A 22061-nucleotide genomic window follows, 5' to 3' on the forward strand; every position below is an offset into this window, starting at 1 on the left:
AAAGCTAGGATCAGAATTGTTTTGATTAACAGGTTGTGACTGAGTAAAATTTACCTGCACCATAGAGGAATCCGGTTTTTTGAATCTCTCAAAAATGTCTTCTTGAACCATCAAGAGAGCTTTAAGATCAGGAATAGAGTAGGGTAGATCTTTTGCTGTAACATAGGTGAGAAAAGATTGATAATCTTCATTTAAGCCATCTAGAATGATATTGGTGTATTCTGCATCAGTTAAAGGAGCTCTAACAGTAGTAAGAGAATCAACCACTTTCTTAATTTTAAGAAGGTAATCTGATGCTGATCCCACCTTTTTTAAAAAGAATATGTTCTTTTCCTTCTTTTTATAATATATATATATATATGCTGCATGTATCTATTCTATTATATAAAAATCGGATTTCTACACTTAATGATGGAGCTGATGTGGTATGCTCTGGAGAGTGTTTCCTGATTTAATTATTTTAACTCATTCAATACAATTTATTGCAATGACTTAATTATTTCAACTAATTGATTTGATTAAATATTTAAATATTAATATAATTATTATCATTTATATTACTTAATTAATTATACTACATTAATTGTAATTCGTTATATTAGTGAATTGATTTTTTCCTTTATGAAGTCTAAAATAAAATAAATAATTTATTTTTTATTCTAATTAAATTCATTAAATTTAATTATATATTATATATGAATTAATGTTAATTTATAAATTATTTTATATTGTAATATTCAATAAAATAAATTGTAAATTACTTTAAATTATATACGCACGAAAAAATGGATTTAAATGTAGTTTATATAATATAGATAGTATTTAATTAAGACCGGTGTATTTTTAAATGTTTTGATATGACTTAATTATATCAGCTAATTGATTTGATTAGATATTTAAATATCAATGTAATTTATTATAGTATATAATACTTGATTAATTTTACTACATTAATTGTAATTCCTTATATTAGTTAATTAGTTTATTCATTTATAAAGTTTGAAATAAAATAAATAATTTATTATTTATTTTAATTGAATTTATTAAATTTAATTATATTATATATAAATTAAAGATAATTTATAAATTATCTTATTTCTTTGGCCTTTTATATTACATGAATTGTTAAGTTTTAATTTTTATATTTCCGTAAGCAAAAGTAATATAAGGCAAAACTTTCTTCATTTTAAATGAAATTATTTTATGTATTATTAACTAATATCATTAGATTTGATTTATTAATAATATAAAATAATTTTATATAACAAATTATTAATTAAACTCATTCTAAAACGTAAGCAAAATAAATTAATTTCCTAGGTAGACCAATGTAGATCCATGATTTATGCAACAATCATACAAAGTATAGAATTTGTGAATTATGATAAAAGGGGAATAAAAAAATAAGGCCCACACCATGTTGGCTTGCTTGCCTCCATTGCATCTTAACAAAACATGGGTCTACGAAGACTAATCCCGATTCTAAGTTGGGCAAATAGAAAATCTATCCGGATCTCATACAATTAATTTCAACCCGCACCCAAAGTCCTCTTTTAGTCTTTTTGGGTCTTCTCTCTCCCAGCAAGCAAGTATATACGCCAGCAATGGAGAACGGCGTATATACTTTTAAATTGTTGTTTTTAAATTTTAGAGTGTGATACTACATGTCGTGGAAGCAAAATTATAAGTACTGTGTTTTGTGTTTTAATACTTTTGATCATGTGGAATTACTAGTGAAATTATAGAAAACAGTAATAACAATTCCGACAAATGGCTTGCGTTCTAGAAATTAAAATTTGAAGTGATAAAAAATATTATTATATACACGTGGATAAATTGTATCACCAGTTTTTTTTTTTTTATTGTAAATTCTATGTTGAATTACTCAACAATTAATTAATCAATATATAATTTCAAGCTATATTTTTGTTATTATATAATACTTTTTATTATTTTATATTTGCAATAAATATTTTTTGTATAGCTCATTGCTAAAATAAAAAATTTTACTAATTAATTAGGTTCACAGTAGATTATAGTTATTTTTTTAAATCTAAGGACACTTTTGGTTACTTTCCATTCGATAATTTTTCTGTCATGTATAATTATACAACTCATTTAAGCAATGATTGTTGTACATAGGTACCAATATTTTATAGAATATTATGTATGGTACCAGTCTCTTGATAAATCCAGATGTTCCTGAGGTTGTGATGCTTCAAAAAAGGTATTGTATCAATATTGTGAATTATTTATGGTTGTGCATATTGACTGTATTTTTATGCCATTGTGATTGATAAGTAGCATGTACTGTAGAGAGATCTCGCAGTACCTGTCTGTGCTTTCTGTCAAACCGGCATATGTTAATGAAGATGAAGTTTTATATTCCACTGAGAGGAAGACAACAAAGGAGTTACGTGCGGCTGCGGATGTGAGTGCCTTATAGAAAACTACTTTTTATGTTTGGTTCTTTTTTTTACTTTCAAACTGTTCCTATGTAGGTTGGATTTAATGTTGTTCTGGCTACTATTCTTGATGTTGAACCTGTTCTAAGTTGGTGGTATAAATCTTGTGTTTGCAGCATGAAGGCAAAAGCTAATGCGGATACATAATTCTGCGATGGTTGTAATAAGGACGTGAATAATGTGGTTAATATGTACGACTCTAATTGGACTTATTTGTGCAATCTTTTCATAAAAAAACAATATAGTTATGTAATTGATTATGTCTCTTTTTAATTTATTTAGCAATATCTAGCTTAATACCAATATTTAATAGACAATAAGAGAACAATTTATTAAAAACAAAAACTGCTTTGATTGATGGAAATATTGTCTATCCACAAAAAAAAAAAAAATTGGCAAAATGATATAAAGTGCATAGAAAAAATTCATATACCTACAACAATTTTATACCAAAGTCTTCTCTGCTAGACTAAAATCTAGAAAACTGATAAGCCTAAAAAAATTGTGTTTGAGCATTTAAATTATGTTGAATATAATTTTTATGATTTTATTGTAACTAAAGGGTGACAGACCAAGTGTTAATTGATATTTTTTAATAAAAAAGTAGGTATAAGTTGAATTTGTTAGTTTTTTATGGTACTGCTACAACAACTTTTGTTGTGTTCGATAAGGAGGCCGCAGCTTTATTCGGACGGACATGTACTGAGATGGTGAAAGAGTTGAATGTATGTAGTTTCTGCTGTTGAAACCATTTGAATGGTTATCATGATTCAATATCGGATGTGAATATAGAAGATAATTTTATACCATCCTCAGAAACTATAGACGGTATGTAAAAATTTTATCTGTATATTTATTTGCATCTTTGTGTACATCATGGACTAAATTGCATCGGTATGACAAATGAGTATCTAAAGAGAGTTCATTCGGCAGATGTGTGGGATATAGAAAATCCTATTTATCAATGTCAACACTGTAAAGCATGGATGTGGTCTGAAGAAAGGCTTGCTAAATTCAAATAGTCGCCCGAACTAAAATTTTTATTATGTTGTATGGAAGGAAAGATCGAACTTCCTCTACTTTCTGTGCCTCCTGATGAGCTCATTCAGCTTCATACTAGAGGAGATCAAAGAAGTATTCATTTCCTAAATATTATAAGGGCATTTAATTCAATATTTTATTTTACATCAATGGCCGAAAAAATTGACCGTGGGTGAATAATAGGACTGCTCCACCAATTTTTAAGCCTAGGGTCAAAACTACCATAGGCTTGGTAGCTTACTTCCTCCGGATAGTCTGCGACCAACATTTGCCCAACTATATATCTATGACATAGAAAATGATATTGATAATCGAATAGGCACACTTCGGTAATTTTCATGCAACCAGTCAAACATTTTAGTTATTTTTTATCTGTGAAAAAAATAATATAAAATTTATTATGTATTTTTTTGTGTGCAGTTTCAATAAAACTATAAATGAGCAGGATAAGAAAATTGTAGCAATATTAAGAAACATGCTAGACAAATATAATAGTTTGGCAAAGAGTTTTTACTATGCGAGAGATAGGTACCAACAGAAAAATTGCACAAACATAAAGCTTATGTTGATTAATAAAAAGACTACAGATGGCAGGACATACAACTTGCCATCTGCATCTGAAGTGGCTACATTGATTGTTGGCGATGTCGAACAACTAAACAAAGATAGAGATATTATTATAAAGAGTCAAACTAGAAAGCTCCAACAGATTGATGTTTTTCACCTATCTTATTTAGCCTTGCAATATCCATTGTTGTTTTTGTATGGGAAGGATGGATTTCGTTTGGGTATTGCAACATCAGATTCTATCTCCGCTAGGCCTACAAAGAAAAACAAAACAATCACTTTGCGACAATTCTTTGCTTTTCAACTATGTACAGAAAAGGACGGGTGAATCTCCGTTAATTCTGAGATCAAAGAGATTATTCCAACAGTTTCTGGTAGATGCCTACACAATGGTGAAATCAGAGAGGTTAAAATCCTTTAGGTGTAAACAACCATAGTTGAAGGTTGATAAATACAAATGTCTGCATGAAAGTCTTATAAACGAGGATGTAGATGCTACAAGGCTTGGCAAAAGAATCATTATTCCCAGTGCTTTTACCGGTGGACCTAGGTACATGATGAATAATTGTAAAGATACATTTACAATTTGCAGATATGCAGGATATCCTAGCTATTTTATCACTATGACCTGCAACCCTGAATGGAATGAGATAAAAAGAGAAGTGACTCCCATTGGATTAAAGGCAAAAGATCGCGCTGATATATTGTGTCAAGTTTTCAAGATCAAACTTGATGGTTTGATTGATGACCTAAAAGAGAAAAAAATCTTTGGCAAAATTTTGGGATGTAATAAGTTTGTGTTTATGCAACACCTTATTAAAATCTTATGTTGTAATGTTTTGCTCATTTGTCTTTTTCAATTTTTAGATGTTTGCACTATAGAGTTTCAAAAGAGAGGGCTTCCGCATACACATATCCTTTTATTCATGAGTAACGAGTTCAAGCCACAAACACCAGATGACATAGACAAACATATAACAACTGAGATTCCTGATGAAAATGAAAGGCCAAATCTACATGGAACTGTTCAAAATTATATGGTACATGGTCCATGTGGTTCGTACAATAAGAATTCACCTTGCATGAAGAATGGATCATGCTCAAAGTTTTATCCCAAAGAATTTAGACAGTGAACACTCATTGATGAAGCCGGATTTCCCAAATATAGACATACTGATAACGGTCGAACAGTGAAGAAAAGGGAATGTGTACTAGACAATAAGTTCATTATTCCTTATAATCTAGAATTGTTGCTCAAGTTCGGGTGCCACATAAATATGGAATACACATGCCAAACAAGTTCTATTATGTATTTGTTTAAGTATGTACACAAGGGCAATGACCGTGTAACAACTACCCTATACAACACTGGTGATCCGTCAGAAGCAACACAAGTTGTTGAGGAAATTAGGAATTACTACGATTGTAGGTACATTTTTTCGGCATGTGAGGCAGTCTGATTTATTTGGATATGAAATCTAAGAGAAAGAACCATTTGTGATTAGACTTCCATTCCATTTGGAGGATGAGCAACATGTGATTTATAGTGAAACTTCTAATGTGAATGATATCGTCGAAAGAGCAATATCTCAAGTCCATGTTTTTGGGATGGATGGCGGCGAACATGTCATATCCCTATGCTCGAAGTCTGACTTATGCTGAGTTTCTAACCAAGTTTGTTTGGATGGACGATGCTTTAAAGTGATTTCCTTGAAAGCAAGGCTTCGCAATTGGAAGGTTGACTCATGTACTTGCAGGTAATGACGAGTTTATATTCAATTTTGATCTTATATATTTGATGATTTAAATTTAAAATCTTAACAGCATGTACCCCACGTCCATTTTATTCGATTTATCTACACTAGAAAACAAATGTTCAAATAACTTTCAGCAGTTATAATTTGTAGATTATACAATTTTAGAATTGTTCTATATTTTTTAGAAAAATTAATCTTATGTGGATGTGTAGCTACATAATAATTGAAATCGCATAGCCTAATTCATTTAGCAATTTAAAAGTGGGATTTTAACCAAGTTTTTTGCAACAAATACCAAATAATATTACCAATGACTTCTCTTGAATACTCAAAGAGGATGTATGAATTTTTGAGATATAAAAATAGTAGGAGGAACAATTTATGCTACGTATAGAGATGCATACTTCGTCCTTGGACTCTTGCAAGATGACGAAGAATTCATTGATGCAATTAAGGAAGCAATCTCATGGGCCTCAAGATCATATATTAAAAGGTTATTTGTCATTCTTTTAACATCCAATAATATCTCAAGACCAGAACATGTCTGGGATAGATGTTGGCATGAACTCTCAGATGATATTTTGTATCGACAGAGAACCATGATGAACATGAGGGGTAAGTTTTTATAATTGCAATTATAAAAGTTCTTCATTATTGATCATTTTTAGTTTATTTGAATTTTTACAGTATCGTATAATATGCAGAGTTAACCATGTTAGATGATGAGATTAATCAGTTATGCTTAATAGATATAGACAAGATCTTACATTTCTATGGTAAAACTATGAAAGACTATCTTCCTATGCCTTTAGCAACTGAAGTTGATAGTTCTTTGTTAACCGAAAGGGTTATCAGGGAAGAGCTAAACTTTAACAGGGATGATTTAAAGAAAAATTCCTCAGACATGTTAGCCATCGCAATACCTGAGCAGAAATATGCATTCGATAAAATTGTTACAGCTGTGTATTGTGATGAAGGAATTTTTTCTGTGTATGGTCATGAGAGTACTGGGAAAATATTTCTCTGGAACCTTATATCTGCTGAGATTCGCTCATAGGGTGATATTGTGTTAAACATTGCTTCAAGTGGTATTGCATCTTTGCTTCTTCCCAATGGAAGAACGGCACACTCAAGGTTCAAAATACCGCTGAATATAACTAAGGATTCTGTATGTAACATCAAACCTGGTTCTCCTCAAGCAATGCTACTGTTGAAAGCCAAACTTATAATTTGGGATGAGGCTCCAATGGTTAGTAGGTACTGCTATGAAGCACTTGATAAGTTCTTAGGTGATATCATGAGGTTTTATCCAACATATAACAAAGATTTTTCTTTTGGAGGAAAAGTGGTTGTACTAGGTGGAGACTTTAGACAATTTTTTTCTATCATTTCATGAGGATTGAGACAAATTAGTCTTACCTTTGAAAGTTTTATCGCGTGCTCAAACTAACAAAAAACATGAGACTCTCTGTAGGGACGACTGCTTCAGATCAAGATGAGATAGAGCAATTTGGTGAGTGCTTATTGAAAGTTTGTGATTGTATAATATGTGACAATATGGATGGTGAATCTGAGATATATCTTCTAGGAGATATTGTTATTCCTTCTTCGAACCAGACATTTGATGAGTTGGTTCATTTTTCTTATCCAAATATTTTGGATAACATGTCCTCAAAGGATTTTTTCAAAGCAAGAACTATACTAGCTCCCATGCTGGACATCGTTGAAGAGGTCAACAACCATCTGATGGCTATCATTCCTGGAGGGAAAAAAATTATATCTTAGTTCGGATTCGATTTGTATGGATGAAAGGAATATGGAGAGTCAACTAGATTTCTATGGTCTTGAATTACTGAATAGCATAAATTGTTCTGGTTTGCCTCCACATAAATTAATACTCAAGTTGGTGTTTCGGTGATGTTACTGAGGAATATTGACCAATCCAGTGGTCTTTGTAACGGTACAAGGCTACAAGCTAGGACACTTGGAAATCATGTCATAGAATGTGAAGTCTTAACGGGTAACAATGTTGGTCATATTGCTTTGATTCCAAGAATGAATATGGTACCAACAAATGAAACCGTCCCAGTTAGATTCCAACAAAGACATTTTTCCATAATAGTATCGTTTGCCATGATAATTAATAAGTTTCAAGGACAAACTTGATCTCATGTTAGATTGTACTTGCCCAACCAGTTTTTACACATGGACAACTATATGTGGCACTTTCAAGAGTTAAGAGTAAGAGAGATTTAAAAATTTTACTTATGAATCACGTAGGAATGTCTGCAAATTCAACCATCAATGTTATTTATAAAGAAGTCTTTGAAAAAATAGGATTCTAATATAAATATTTTAATTTTATTTTAAGTTCTGTATCAATGTATAGTTATTTTACTTAAAAAAGTGTAAAATAATTATTACTCACTATTTTTAAGTTAAACTTTGATTTTGATAATAATTTTATAAATTTTTTAACATAATAATTATTTTGTATTTTTTTTAAATATCTAAACATATAATTTTTTTTACTTTAATAAATTTTTCCGTGCTGAGCACGGGTTCATACACTAGTTAGAATAAAAAATCAGGTAACTTATGAACAGATGTAATCTTTGGTTATTCATTGAATAGTTACATAATGAATAAATGTGACTTTTGATTATTCCTTAAATAGGTACAAAGTACCGTTAACATACATTAACAAGCATTCATAAGATATATATGTAGGTACATAACCGTTATAGAAAGAATTAAACCGTAAATGGCAATTATTCAACCATTTATATTTAATATTAATATATTAATTTGTAAATACTCTTCAATTTATTTATTAAAAAAATCCCAGATAAAGAGGAGTGTGTCCGACAATTCTTTAACCAAATTCTTATTTCTCTCGAAAAATAAGACTTTTCCAGCTCTGTTAAAAATTAAATACATTGCATAAATATTATAAATAAGAATAAAATGACACTAATTTCATAATCGGAATATTCTTAAACTACATGTATATAATAACTAAATTTTTTATTTATGTTATAATTATTAGCGGTTCAACAAGCACTATTCAATTATTTTTTATTGTTTTAAGATATTAATTTTTATATTTTTATTTTAAAATTATAAATTTCATAAAATAATTTAAATATTAAGAATAAAAATCTAAAAACAAAAATAAAAATTTTATAAATTATTTAATTTTTAGAATGTATAAAATTTATAAATTTAAATTAAATAAGATATTAAACAAATTTACTATGTTGTTATTATGTGTAGCAAAATCAAAATAAATATTTACAAATATTTACAAATTAACTATTTATAAAAGTTATTACTTATTAAGTTTATTTATTTATTTTTAATAGTATTTAATTTGAAACAGAGATAAAAAATTTATATTCAAAGCATTTTTTTATTTTCATACATAATTATAATTAAAAATATTTTATTTTTTTTATTTTTTAAATTATCTTTAATTTTATTATTTTTTTAATTATTAATTTATATTTTTATTATATCCACTCACTATATCAAACACTATTCTTTCTCTTACTATTATTCTCTATACACATACTTGTCATTGTCTCATTGCCACTATTATATTACTTTGTTCTCCTTTCTTGTTTTTTTCCTTCTTCGACCTTCTCTTCACCCGATCGTAATTAATTATCACTAAGTATTATTATCATAATTTTTTAATCTTATCTATCATTTTGATTTATAATCATCTATTCTATTAACTTTTATGAATTATTGAAGTTTTGCTAAAAGAATTAAGATATGAAACATTTAAAAATTTTGCCTAAATTATCAAAATTTAATGTCAGTAATCCTTAAAAATAATATCAAAATATATTATTTTCAACTAAAATAATAAAAAATGGTACATAATTGTAAGTTTTTAACTAATAATTATAAACTTAAGTCGAAATTTAAGCCATTGCTATCCACATTGGACTGCTACTATATAAATTTCAAATTTATTTTATTATGCACATTAATTAAATTGTACTTTATTATTTTATTTTACATGTTTTGAAATAATATCGTTGTATTATAAGGAAGAGATTAATTTTTATAATTTAATGTGAATTTTTTTATTATTTTATTTGTCATTTGAATATTATCCATAAAAAATAGTTATTTAAAGTAAAACATTATATAAAAAGAGACAGAAAACTTTTAGACTTATCGTTCTGGTTTGCTTCTTAATCCTCACTTAATATACTCAAATTTAATAGCTTTGATGGTGATGATTTTTTGTAATTAGTTAAAATGTTTCAACTTTTTTTCTCTCTTTATCTCTCTTAATAATTTGAACAAACTCAATTTTATTATTAAATAGTTTTTTAAGTTTAGAGTATTTTTAACTTCCTATATAATAAGTATCTTTTAAATTATCTAATGCATAAAAAATCACATCTTTTTATTTATCTTAAAAAATTAAAATTAAAATTAAATGATATTAGTTCTTTTTTTAAGCACAAAAATAAATATAAATGCAGAGAAATTCCATGAAAGAATAATATTAAGTTTCATGTTCTTATATATGAGAACATTGCCATTTATTATATTATATATTATCTTTGTACCACATAATAAAAGGTGAAAATTTATATCTTCCTTCTATTACTTTTTCTTCCTATCTAAATCAGTTTGTATAATATTAACTTATTTCTATTATTTATGCAATATTTTTTTCTTCTGGTTATCCATTAATAAATGTTGAATTAATGATTCTGTTTATTATATTTTAATATGTTTATTTCAATTAGACTCAATAAATTACCAAACTTCAAACCTATTCTCTTAAAATACTTCTTGATCGTATGGTTGGAATCATTTAAATGGAAGATCTTTAGACCCTAAACTTTTGAAAGTAAAACAAAAATACAATAAAATAAATTAGAAAATCTAATAAAATAAAATAGTGTAAAAAATAGAATATATATAAGAAAAATAATAAATTAAAACTTACATGGCCATGAGATAGAAAAATAAAGAGAAGAAAAATAATAATGAAGATTGAAATAATGAAAAATATATAACACGGTTTTTATCTTGCCACATTTAAATGCTATATGTGAATATAATAATCAATAAAAAATAATATTATTCAATGTAAAATAAATTAGAAATAAAAAAGAGATTAACAAAATTGTTCCGAACCCAGCCCCCAGGTCCTTCCTTGGAACGGTCAACGAACTCGGATACCCGAAATTGGGCCATCCATACGGCTCAAAACAGATCAATAACTTCCAATATCACGGTCCAACATTCAAATTCAAATGCCTCTCTTATCTTAGCTAGACAAGATAAGATAAGATAACTACCACTGGCTATATAAAGGGGAGCCAGAAGCCCCCTCAGGTACATCACTCATTCCGCACGCCTTATAATTCTTAGATCCATTCTTACTTGAGCGTCGGAGTGTCTTTGCAGATACCCATCCCATTGCTCCAGTTAGATAATCTGACGACCGTCTCAACTCGCAAGTTCTCGATACATCTCACAACCCGTACCAGAGACCTCTAGTACATTGGCGCTGTCTGTGAGGAACTGGCAAGTCGTGGCAGCATGATGGAGAAGCTCGAGGAGCAATCCTCAAGCCGCCACCACAACTCAAACCCACAAAGCCCAATGCCCAACCTTTGAGATAGAGTTCCCCCACCCACGAGAGGATAACCAGCGCTGTGCACCATCAGCCAACCCCCGACCGGCAGCAACCGAAGGAGAACGATTGGCAGCCAGGTAATACTCGAGCACCTGACGGTCTAGGAGAGAAAGCCATCCAGATAGTCCAAGAACTTTTCCTCCAAGTGTAAAACCTTGAAGGCTGACTCATGTCCAAGGAGCGATACCACCCGGAATACACAAGCCAAGCAACATCTAGGACTCGATCCCATCATAAGACCAGGAACGACAAATCACCTGAACGATGACACAGAAAATGACGCAACCGCAGCGTTTCCAGGGATCCAGAGCACCGATGAGACGAAGACGATCAATGACACTGTTGGGATGCCAAGCGAACATAAAATGAGAACATGATAATGGGAGCCACCTCATTTATGGAGAAAATCTTAAAAGCCAAACTCCCAAAAGGTTTTGACAAACACACCGACATGAAGTACGACGGCACCAAGGATCCCCAGGAATACCTAATGGCCTTCGAGGCCAGGATGAATCTGGAAGGAGCCACCGATGCAGTCCGATGCAGGGCTATTCTGGTAACCTTAGCCACCCCTGCGATCAAATGGTTCAATGCCCTCGCGAACAGCTCCATAGCCAGTTTCGACGATGTCTCCAAGAAGATGGTCCAGTTCACCACCAGGATCACCAAAGCAAAGCACCCAATTAGCTTACTTAGAATCACCCAAAGACAAGACAAATCCACGAGGAAATACCTCGACAAGTTCAACAATGAGTGCCTAACAGTCGACGCACTCACATACTCGGTCGCCAGTCTTTGTCTGACCAATGGACTAATGAATGAAGACTTCCCAAAGTACCTTACCACCAAGCCAGTCTGGACCATGCACAAAATCCAAAACATCGCGAGAGAATACATAAATAACGAAGAGATAAGGCAAGTCGTGGCCGCCAATAAATGACAGCACAGTAACACAGCACCTCGTAACAACTCACCACCTAAAGATACCCCAAAAGAACACTTCAAAACCACTGCCCCAACTGACCACCCAGGGTAGGGAAGTTCATGAACTACACCTCCTACCCATCCCCGTCACAGAAATCTGTCACTAAATAGTGAAACGAGGCATCCTTCCGAAGACGCGACCACTGAAGGGACGAACAAGTGGCAACAAGAGCCTATACTGCAATTACCACTGAGGATACGAACATAAAACACAAGACCGCTTTGACCTAAAGAACGCTCTCGAACAAGCCATCCGAGATGGCAAACTACCCGAGCTCGCCAAGATCATCCGTGAATCCAGGAAACCTGAAAGAGAAAGATCACCAGAACAAGAAGGACGCAACCCGAGGGCAATACGACAGACACCCCCAAAAAAGTCTGGAAACCAATGCCACCATAATAGTTAATGTCATCACTGGAAAGGACGCGCCGGAAAGGTCAAAGTAAATACTAAAAAAGGAGCTCAAAGTCCTAGCAGTAAAAAATCAAGCACTAACCTCGTCAGTTCCAGCGGTGATCATGTTCTCCCCTGATGACTGCCAGCACGACACCTGTAACGACCCAACTTCTAGCCCGTCATAACCAAGGCTAGCAGCCAGACGCTACTATTTAGTTGACTGTAGATACTTTAGACCATATATTAAGTGTATACATATGAGTCTATAGCGCTAGTCAAAAATCGTGTATCTAGTCGCACATATTGAAATAATTATAAATTAAGCAGTTAATACAGGAAACAGAAAAAGCATAGCATAGCATAATCATATCATACATGAAATTTTTGCAGAATTAATTCATCACAAAACCCAAGTTTATACTTAATTACATACTTTATTTTAATGCTTACAGGCCCCGGCTCACAAGAGCCACCCTAGACTGGGACCCGATCTACTTTATTAAATAAATAAAAAGAGCTATCCCTCTAAAAAGACTATTCAAAAGCGAGGATAAAGACCACTACTATTAAGACTACTACCATTACTACTGCTGCTGATACTGGATATCCGGAAACTGCTGTCACCATATGCTGAAGCGAGGGAATCACTCTGACGCGCCTATGATGTTGTTACTGCTCGCATCCTCTGTGGATTCCTCTTCCCCAATCTCAAAAGAGCTAGAGTACAGACTCACCATCATCTGGTCAATCCATGCCTCTGAGCTAAACTCGGTTGAAGGTGCAGAACTAGAGCGTTCAGGAACCTTTGGCCCGTCGAATCCTAGCTCGACTACAGGGGATGGTGGTGGAGCATCGGACATAGATACATCAGGAACCACTTGATCCTCTTCGGGGTTGAACCATGATGGATACTCGGGTATGTCTATGATCGGAGACTCCAGTACTGGATCTGCCATGTTTATAGGGTATGGCGAAAAAGGATACTGGCCTCTGCTGGGGTAAAGCTCGGATAGCAGTTTATCATAAGGCATGTTAGGGTCAAACTCCTGGCTGAGCAGAGGGTGAGAGAAAGGATGGTCGAAAAGATAATAGGTGCATGTACGCAGACTACCCCAAAATACCGCGTTCCCCATTGCGGGGTCCACGTCAGTCCCCATCTACGGACATGGAAAAAAGGGGGTGAGAACCTAAGGTTCCTAGTAGGGTATTATACGAAAAATCAAAGGGGGTCCGCAGCCTAAGTCTAATAGTTTATAAGGTCACAACAAAAATCAATCATACAAACAGATGCAATCACAAGTATATAACAGTATAACAGTCACATATACAAGTAAGAAGACATAAGCAAGGAAATGTAGCAACCAAGTATGATGCATTTCTAGTCCTATGCAGGTCATGAGATCATGCCTCGGTTGGCTACCCATAGCCCGACGTTACCCGGCCCAAGTCCGAATATGACTACTCCACTGGGTCGGTCGTGCACTGACATGGCGGAAATTGGCGAGTTAAGAATTGTTATAAGATATGCGTTGCAAGTATAGTTCTCAACCAACCAGAAATCTGCCTATCAATTTAGAAGGGTTGTCACAAAAATTAAAATTAAAATACTGGGAGTATGAATCCCAGGTCGTCTCCCAACGAGTTGCAGAAAGGTGTGCTATTTTATTAATCAGATGTTTTCAAAAATGAATTGAGTTGATGAACAGGAAATTAAATTAGAGAATTTATGTGATTTAAATAAAAGCCTTGACTGGGAGTAGATTAGTTGGAAGCCCTATTCTTGTTGGAGTACTCTCAAGATTAATTGACAATTGAAGGTTGTTCTGTTTAGTTATCCCTTACTAGGTAAGAGAAAGTCAAACAAGTTGGAATGCTATTTCTATTCACAAGTTCCAATCCGCTTAATTAAAAGGGATTGATGTCAGTGACTAGAGGGCAATCCAACAATAAACCCAATTACAATTTTTCTTTTAAGCATTCCAACTCAAGGTCTTCCTTTCAATCAACTCCCAATCAAGTTATGGAACTACTCACTCATCGTGAATATAGAATTCATAACATAGGAAAGGGAATTAAAGAAAGACATGATAAATAATAATCAAAGAAATCAATTAAAAATAAAAGTAATTCTTGTATTAATAAATTCTAAAATAATCCAATAGTGAAATTGAGTAAATTAAGGACATGGAAGAGTAAGAGACAAGTAAAGAGAATGAACTAGAATGACGAAGTCTTGCTGAGGCAATAACTCTTCTCAATATCCCAATGCAAAAACAATAATAATTGAAATCCTAAGAACTATGAATGTGTAGAGAGAAAAACCTAGAGGAGGAGTAAAACTAGATCTAAAAACTAAAAGTGTGTAGAATGAATTGTTCTCTTTCGTTTCTGCATGTTTCTTGGCTCTAGTCTGCTTTTCTGGGCCAAAAACTGGGTCAAAACAGGGCCCAAAATCGTCCCCAGCGAATTTTGCAGATTATGCAGATCGCGCATGTCACACGATCGCGTCATTCATGCGGACGCGTCATTCAGCGTTTGCTTTGCCATGCGTGCGCATCGTCCACACCTTTGCGTCACTGATGCAGTTTCCAATCCGCGCGGTCGCGTGAGCCATGCGTCCGCGTCACTGCAATTTCCTCTATATCGCGCGGCCGCGTGAGCCATGCGTCTGCGTCACTTCTCGCTGGTCATCTCCTCAATTTCTTGTGTTCCTTCCATTTTTGCAAGCTTCCTTTCCAATCTCCAACTCATTCATGCCCTATAAAGCCTGAAACACTTAACACACAGATCACGGCATCGAATGGAATAAAGGAGAATTAAAATACATAATTAAAAGTCTCTAGGAAGCAAGTTTTCAACCATAAAGCATTTTTAGGAAGGAATTATAAATGCATGCTTATTTAATGAATAAGTGGGTAAAGAGTTGATAAAACCACACAATTAAACACAATATAAACCATAAATTAATGGTTTATCAACCTCCACACACTTAAACATTAGCATGTCCTCATGCTTAGTTGGAGGAGATAAAATAAATGAGTAGGAACATGTAAAACTCATGTAATGCTATGCAACCTATATATGTGAATGCAACTATATGATTCTTGTCTACTTGATCAAAAGTAAATAAGCTCTTCAAAACAATTACAAATCAAATTCCACTAATTCAATTCTTATACAGTAAAAACAGATAAAAGTGAAAGAAGATAGCTCATGAAAGCAGGGAACACATAAATTCAAGCATTAAACCCTCACTGATGATGTATGTACACTCTAGTCTCTCTAGTGTATAGGGTAATCACTCTATCCTTCTCTAATCATGCTCTCTAATTTTTGTTATTCTCCTAACCACTCAACAACATTTAATATACCAATGCAAATATTATGAGGTCTTTTCAAGGTTATAATGGGGCCAAAGTAAGGGTAAGGATACATATATGGCTAAGTAAGCTTATGAATTGAATCTTTAGTTAACCCAAGCTTTAACCTAACCTATATATTTTCTATATAACTTTAGAATTCATACCTAGCCACCCAAAAATTTCTCTTTCACCTTCCATACTCATGTATCAACTTTTTATTTTAATTTTATCATATATGCATTGATTCTTGAATTTAAATTTAGCATTGGGGTAATTTTGTTCTCTTATTTATTTATTGAATATTTTTGGATCTTTTTTTTTCAACATAAACATAAAAATAAACACAGCTTATCAATGCACATAGATTTTTTAATTCTTATAATTTCACATGAGTAGGTATCCAAATTCCCATTGTATTATCATGACACATTCCCTTATTATCTTTTGTTCCCACAATTTTCCATACTTAATTTAGCACACACAATTCTATCTTAAGCTAACCAAAGATTCAATTTGGGATATATAATTGTTTTTCCGCTTAAGGCTAGTAATGTGGTAAAATATAGAACAAATGGGATTTAAAGGCTCAAAGTGGCTAACAAAGGTAATTGAAAGGGTAGGCTTAATTTGGATAAGTGAGTTTAAACAAATAATGGCCTCAATCATATGCAAGCATATAAATATAATAAACATTGGACATATAGGATGAAACAAAATATAGATTACAATCATAGAAAAGTAAACACACAAGAATAAAATAATTATGGTTAAATAATGTAACCATGCATAAAGGCTCAAATCTCACAGGTTGTGTGTTTTTTAGCTCAAAAATCATGTTCCAAATACAACTTCAAGCAAATTTAACATAAAAGTTTTAATTAAAATTTGTGAAATTTCGTTCCAAAGATAGGGTCTTGGAAGAAACTTATTGTCTTTTCAATCAAGTAGAACATGCATGCAACTAATCTATTACTATGTAATTTATCCTATTCTACAAAAGAAAAATCTAACTATATATCCTAATTTATTTGTTTAGGCATCTCATCCTTATTGGATATATTACCAAATTTTTGGCATGGAAAACAAGATCTACAAAATTCAGCAGCGTCTCTAAAAAGAGTAGGCCACCAGAATCCACAGTCTAAGATTTTTCTAGCCGTTCTTTGAGGGCCAAAATGTCCTCCACTCTCAGATGAGTGGCAGGCCTCTAAGATGGACTGGAATTCTGATTGAGGCACACACCGTCTAATTACCTGGTCAGTGCCACATATCCATAAATATGGGTCATCCCATATATAATATTTAGACTCACTTTTTAGCTTGTCTCTTTGATGCTTAGTAAAGTTTGGAGGAAAGGTACGGCTAACTAGATAATTAGCTACAGGTGCATACCAAGGGACTACCTCGGATACTGCTTGCAGGTTATCAAATGGAAAATTATCAGCTATAGGAGTGGAGTCATCTTTAATGTGCTCAAGGCGACTCAAGTGGTCTGCCACTAAATTCTGGTTACCACTCCTATCCTTAATTTCTAAATCAAATTCTTGTAGTAGCAGTATCCAACGTATAAGCCTTGGTTTGGATTCCTTTTTAGCTAATAAATACTTTAGAGCTGCGTGGTCTGAATACACTACTACTTTCGTACCAAGTAAATAGGCTCGGAATTTATCCAGAGCAAAAACAATAGCAAGAAGCTCTTTCTCAGTAGTAGTATAATTAGACTGAGCGGCATCTAAAGTTTTTGACGCATAAGCTATAACAAAGGGGTCCTTACCTTCATGCTGAGCCAGTGCTGCTCCTACTACATGGTTGGAAGCATCGCACATTATTTCAAATGGTTGGCTCCAGTCTGGTCCTCTCACAATTGGAGCTTGAGTCAGGGTGGTTTTCAGCTTATCGAACGCTTGTTTGCAATTCTCACTGAACTCGAACTCAATATCTTTCTGCAGTAGTCTGGATAAGGGAAGAGCTACCTTACTGAAGTCCTTAATGAATCTCTCGTAAAAACCTGCATGGCCAAGGAACGAACGGACTTCCCTCATAGAAGAGGGGTACGGTAAACTAGAAATAACATCCACCTTTACTGGATCTACAAAAATGCCAGTATTAGACATAACATGTCCTACTACAATCCCTTGTTTAACCATAAAGTGACATTTTTTAAAATTCAATACAAGGTTTGTACTGACATATCTTTCTAACACTCTAGATAAACTATCCAAGCAAAGATTGAAGGAATCGCCATATACACTAAAGTCATCCATAAAAACCTCCATACAGTCCTCAATAAGATCAGAGAAATAACTCATCATGCACCTTTGGAAAGTAGCTGGTGCATTGCACAAGCCAAAGGGCATTCTCTTGTAAGCATAAGTCCCAAAAGAACATGTAAAAGTGGTCTTTTCCTGATCTTTAGGAGCTATATGAATCTGGAAATAGCCTGTGTAACCATCTAAAAAATAATAATGTGATTTACCTGACAGGTGGTCCAGCATTTGATCAATGAATGGAAGAGGATAGTGATCCTTACGAGTGGCCTGGTTGAGGCGTCTGTAGTCAATGCAGACTCTCCAGGCGTTCTGAACTCTGGTTGCCATGAGCTCTCCATGCTCATTCTTCACTGTAGTGACTCTAGACTTCTTGGGCACCACTTGTACTGGGCTTACCCATTCACTGTCTGAGATGGGATAGATGATATCTGTCTCCAGTAGTCTGGTCACTTCCTTTTTGACAACCTCTAAGATAGTGGGGTTCAGTCTTCTCTGGGGTTGACGGACAGGCCTTGCTCCCCCTTCTAGAAATATTCTGTGCTCACAAACTCGAGGGTTGATGCCTACTATGTCTGCCAAACTCTAACCAATTGCCTTCTTGTGCCTCCTCAGCACACTAAGTAGCTGCTCTTCTTATTGGGAAGTGAGTTCCCTTGCAATGATAACTGGAAACTTCTGCTTGTCTTCAAGATAAGCATATTTGAGGTGTGGAGGGAGGGGTTTCAATTCTAACTTCTGCTCATGGTCAGGCTCTGGGTTGTCTGGAGATGGTAACAATGGTAAAGCACTGTCATTGTCCTCTGAGAATGTCCCCACACTTGGACCTTGTCCTATGTACTTCTCTTCAAATTCCTCCTGGTGAACTTCAGCCACGGTTTCATCTATGATGTCACACTAGAGGATAGAATGATCTTCTGGAGGGTGCTTCATAATTCCATTCAGATTGAAGCTTACTACTCGGCCGTCTATTTCAAAAGAGTATGTTCCTAAAAAAGCATCTAATTTGAACTTCGAGGTCTTCAGGAATGGTCTTTCAAGTAGGATTGATGATGGCTTCTCTGAGTCATTTTGGGGCATCTCCAGGATATAAAAATCAATGGAAAATGTGAGCCCCTTAATGCCCACTAATACATCTTCAGCAACTCCAGCCACTGTAATAATGCTTTTATCTGCTAACACAAAACGAGCTGCCGACCTTTTTAAGGGAGGGAGCCTCAAAATATCATATATAGACAAATGCATTATACTCACACATGTTCCTAAATCACACATGCAGTCAGAAAATATCACACCGCCAATAGTACAATTAACCATACATGGACCTGGGTCACTACACTTTTCAGGTAAACCTCCCATTAAAGCAGATATGGAACTTCCTAAAGGAATAGTTTCTAATTCATTAATTTTGTCTTTATGTATACATAAATCTTTTAGAAACTTTGCATATTTAGGTACCTGTTGAATAACATCAAAAAGGGGAACAGTTACCTCAACCTTTTTGAATATTTCTACCATTTTGGGATCAGGTTCCAGCTGCTTCCTGGACTTCCTTGCAAGTTGTGGAAATGGAATAGGGGTGGCGTTTTCTGCAGTGTCTGCACCCTTTGGTTCTTCTTCCTGTGATTGAGCTTCTTCTTTTTCAGCCATGTCCTGTATGTTCTCCTCCTCTTCAACATCTTCTATTTCCATCACCTCTTCAACTGAGGCGTGTTCTGGTGGGTTTGGCTCCTCCGGATTCCTCTCCTACAGTGTGGTTCATGACCTTAGGGTGATGGCATTAATGCCACCCTTTGGATTAGGTAATGGTTGAGAGGGGATTCCACTGGAGCTCAAAGGCTGGTTATTGGAGTTATTCATTGATCCAATCTGTGAGACAAGAGCTTGCAAGGTAGAGTTCAGACCATTTAGTGTAGCATAAAGGTTATTTTCCATGGCCTGTTGTCTCTGATCAATAGATTGTAGTAACTCATCATTAGCCGATGAAGAAGGATAAGTAATTTGAGAGGTCTGCTGTTGGGTATTCTGTGGTCCTTGGGATTGCCTCAAGTGAGGTGCTCTGTAAGGTTGGTTCTGGTTCTGCTGCCTGTTGTTGTTATTATTCCACCTCTAATTTCCCTGATTGTCTCTGCCTCCTCTGTTATTGTTGTCCCTCCAATTCTAGTTAGAATTGTCCTGCCATCCATGGCTGTAACTGCCACCTTGATTGTACCCTTGGTTGGAGTGGTCATAGAAGTTATGAGTGGCTGCCACGGTGTTGTCTTCCTGCTGGAGCTGCGGACATTCATCAGTATAATGGCTATAATCAGCACAGATTCCGCAAACTCTCTGTGGGACTAACTGTTGGCTTTGCTGTGCTGGAGAAGGTTGAGCTTGCTGACTTTGTTGTTGATTCAATTGCATCTGCTTCAGTAAGTTGGTCATTTCACAGATACTCTGAGTTAGAGCAGTAGTCTCTCTGCTAGAGGATACTTCTGCAACAGCTTTTGAATGGCCTTGTTTCTGCCTGTGATTTCGAGTAGATTCAGCTAAGTCGCTGATCAATTGCCATGCCTCATCAGTGGTCTTGTACTTTTTCATAGATCCATTGCTAGCACTTTCCAATGTGGTCTTATCTTGGGGCCTCATGCCCTGTGTGACGTAACCGAGCAACACTATCTTGTCAATCATATGGTGGGGGCATGCTTCCAGAAGGTTGTTGAAGCGCTCCCAGTATTCATAGAGAGTCTCGGATTCATCCTAAACAATCATGGAGATGTCTTTCCTCAGTTTATCAGTAACTTCAGCTGGAAAGAATTTTTCCAAAAATTCTCTTCTAAGTGTATCCCAGTCGGATACAGTTGCTGCGTGTTGAGTGTAGTACCACTCTCTTGCTTTTCTCTAAAGAGAGAACGGAAAAGCTTTCAGCAAAATAGAAGTTTCATCCGCACCATTGCGCCTGACTGTAGAACAGGCTGCTTGGAAATCTCTCAGGTGCTTGATAGGCTCTTGAGCAGGTAAGCCATGAAACTTAGGCATCAGGTTAAGCAGTGCAGTCTTTATTTCAAAGTCTGTAGCCACCGCTGGGTGATGCGCTTGAAACGGTTGCATTGTAAAATCAGGGGCTCCAGCCTCCTGGACAGTAACTCTCCTAGGTGCTGCCATGTCACCTACATGTAAATCAACTGAATCAGTAGAACGAGGGCTGGTTTCTTTCTCAAATGACGTTTCAGATCCGCCCTCAGAGAGGACTAACCAACGCCGAGCTTGCCTTATTCGTGAAATAGTTCTTTCAATCTCAGGATCGAATACTGGCAAGCTTGGATCAGGAAGTGAACGCGTCATCTAACGAAAGAAACATGCAGCTCATAGTAGCAAAATAAAATAAAATGCAAATAAATAAATTTCAATTAATAACTTTAGACCTCTATTGCAACTCCCCGGCAACGGCGCCAAAAATTGACGTGGCAGAAATTGGCGAGTTAAGAATTGTTATAAGATATGCGTTGCAAGTATAGTTCTCAACCAACCAGAAATCTGCCTATCAATTTAGAAGGGTTGTCACAAA

General features: G+C 34.5%; 1 protein-coding gene across 1 annotated transcript; it reads left to right on the top strand.

The window, feature by feature from the left end:
* The first annotated feature begins 2165 nt into the window (after positions 1 to 2165).
* Positions 2166 to 6887, top strand: LOC148581576 (uncharacterized). The gene is made up of 12 exons (XM_088492619.1): positions 2166 to 2227; positions 2317 to 2431; positions 2502 to 2560; positions 3073 to 3190; positions 3717 to 3835; positions 3927 to 4397; positions 4546 to 4623; positions 4666 to 4859; positions 4941 to 5129; positions 5319 to 5502; positions 6363 to 6445; positions 6535 to 6887. The coding sequence occupies exons 1-12, from the start codon at positions 2166 to 2168 to the stop codon at positions 6885 to 6887; spliced, it is 2025 nt and encodes a 674-aa protein (XP_088348745.1).
* The last annotated feature ends 15174 nt before the right edge of the window (positions 6888 to 22061 follow it).

The sequence above is a fragment of the Arachis ipaensis genome, chromosome B10 (genome assembly GCF_059453495.1).
Source record: "Arachis ipaensis isolate K30076 ecotype BB chromosome B10, ASM5945349v1, whole genome shotgun sequence".
NCBI lineage: Eukaryota > Viridiplantae > Streptophyta > Magnoliopsida > Fabales > Fabaceae > Arachis > Arachis ipaensis.

Bases quoted from the DNA above. Each gene is read 5' to 3' on its own strand.
- LOC148581576 (XM_088492619.1), top strand. From the start codon at position 2,166: ATGTATGGTACCAGTCTCTTGATAAATCCAGATGTTCCTGAGGTTGTG. The intron at 2,561-3,072 runs GTATAAATCTTG...ATAAAAAAGTAG, and splicing joins GAACCTGTTCTAAGTTGGTG to GTATAAGTTGAATTTGTTAG. The intron at 6,446-6,534 runs GTAAGTTTTTAT...TATAATATGCAG, and splicing joins AACCATGATGAACATGAGGG to AGTTAACCATGTTAGATGAT.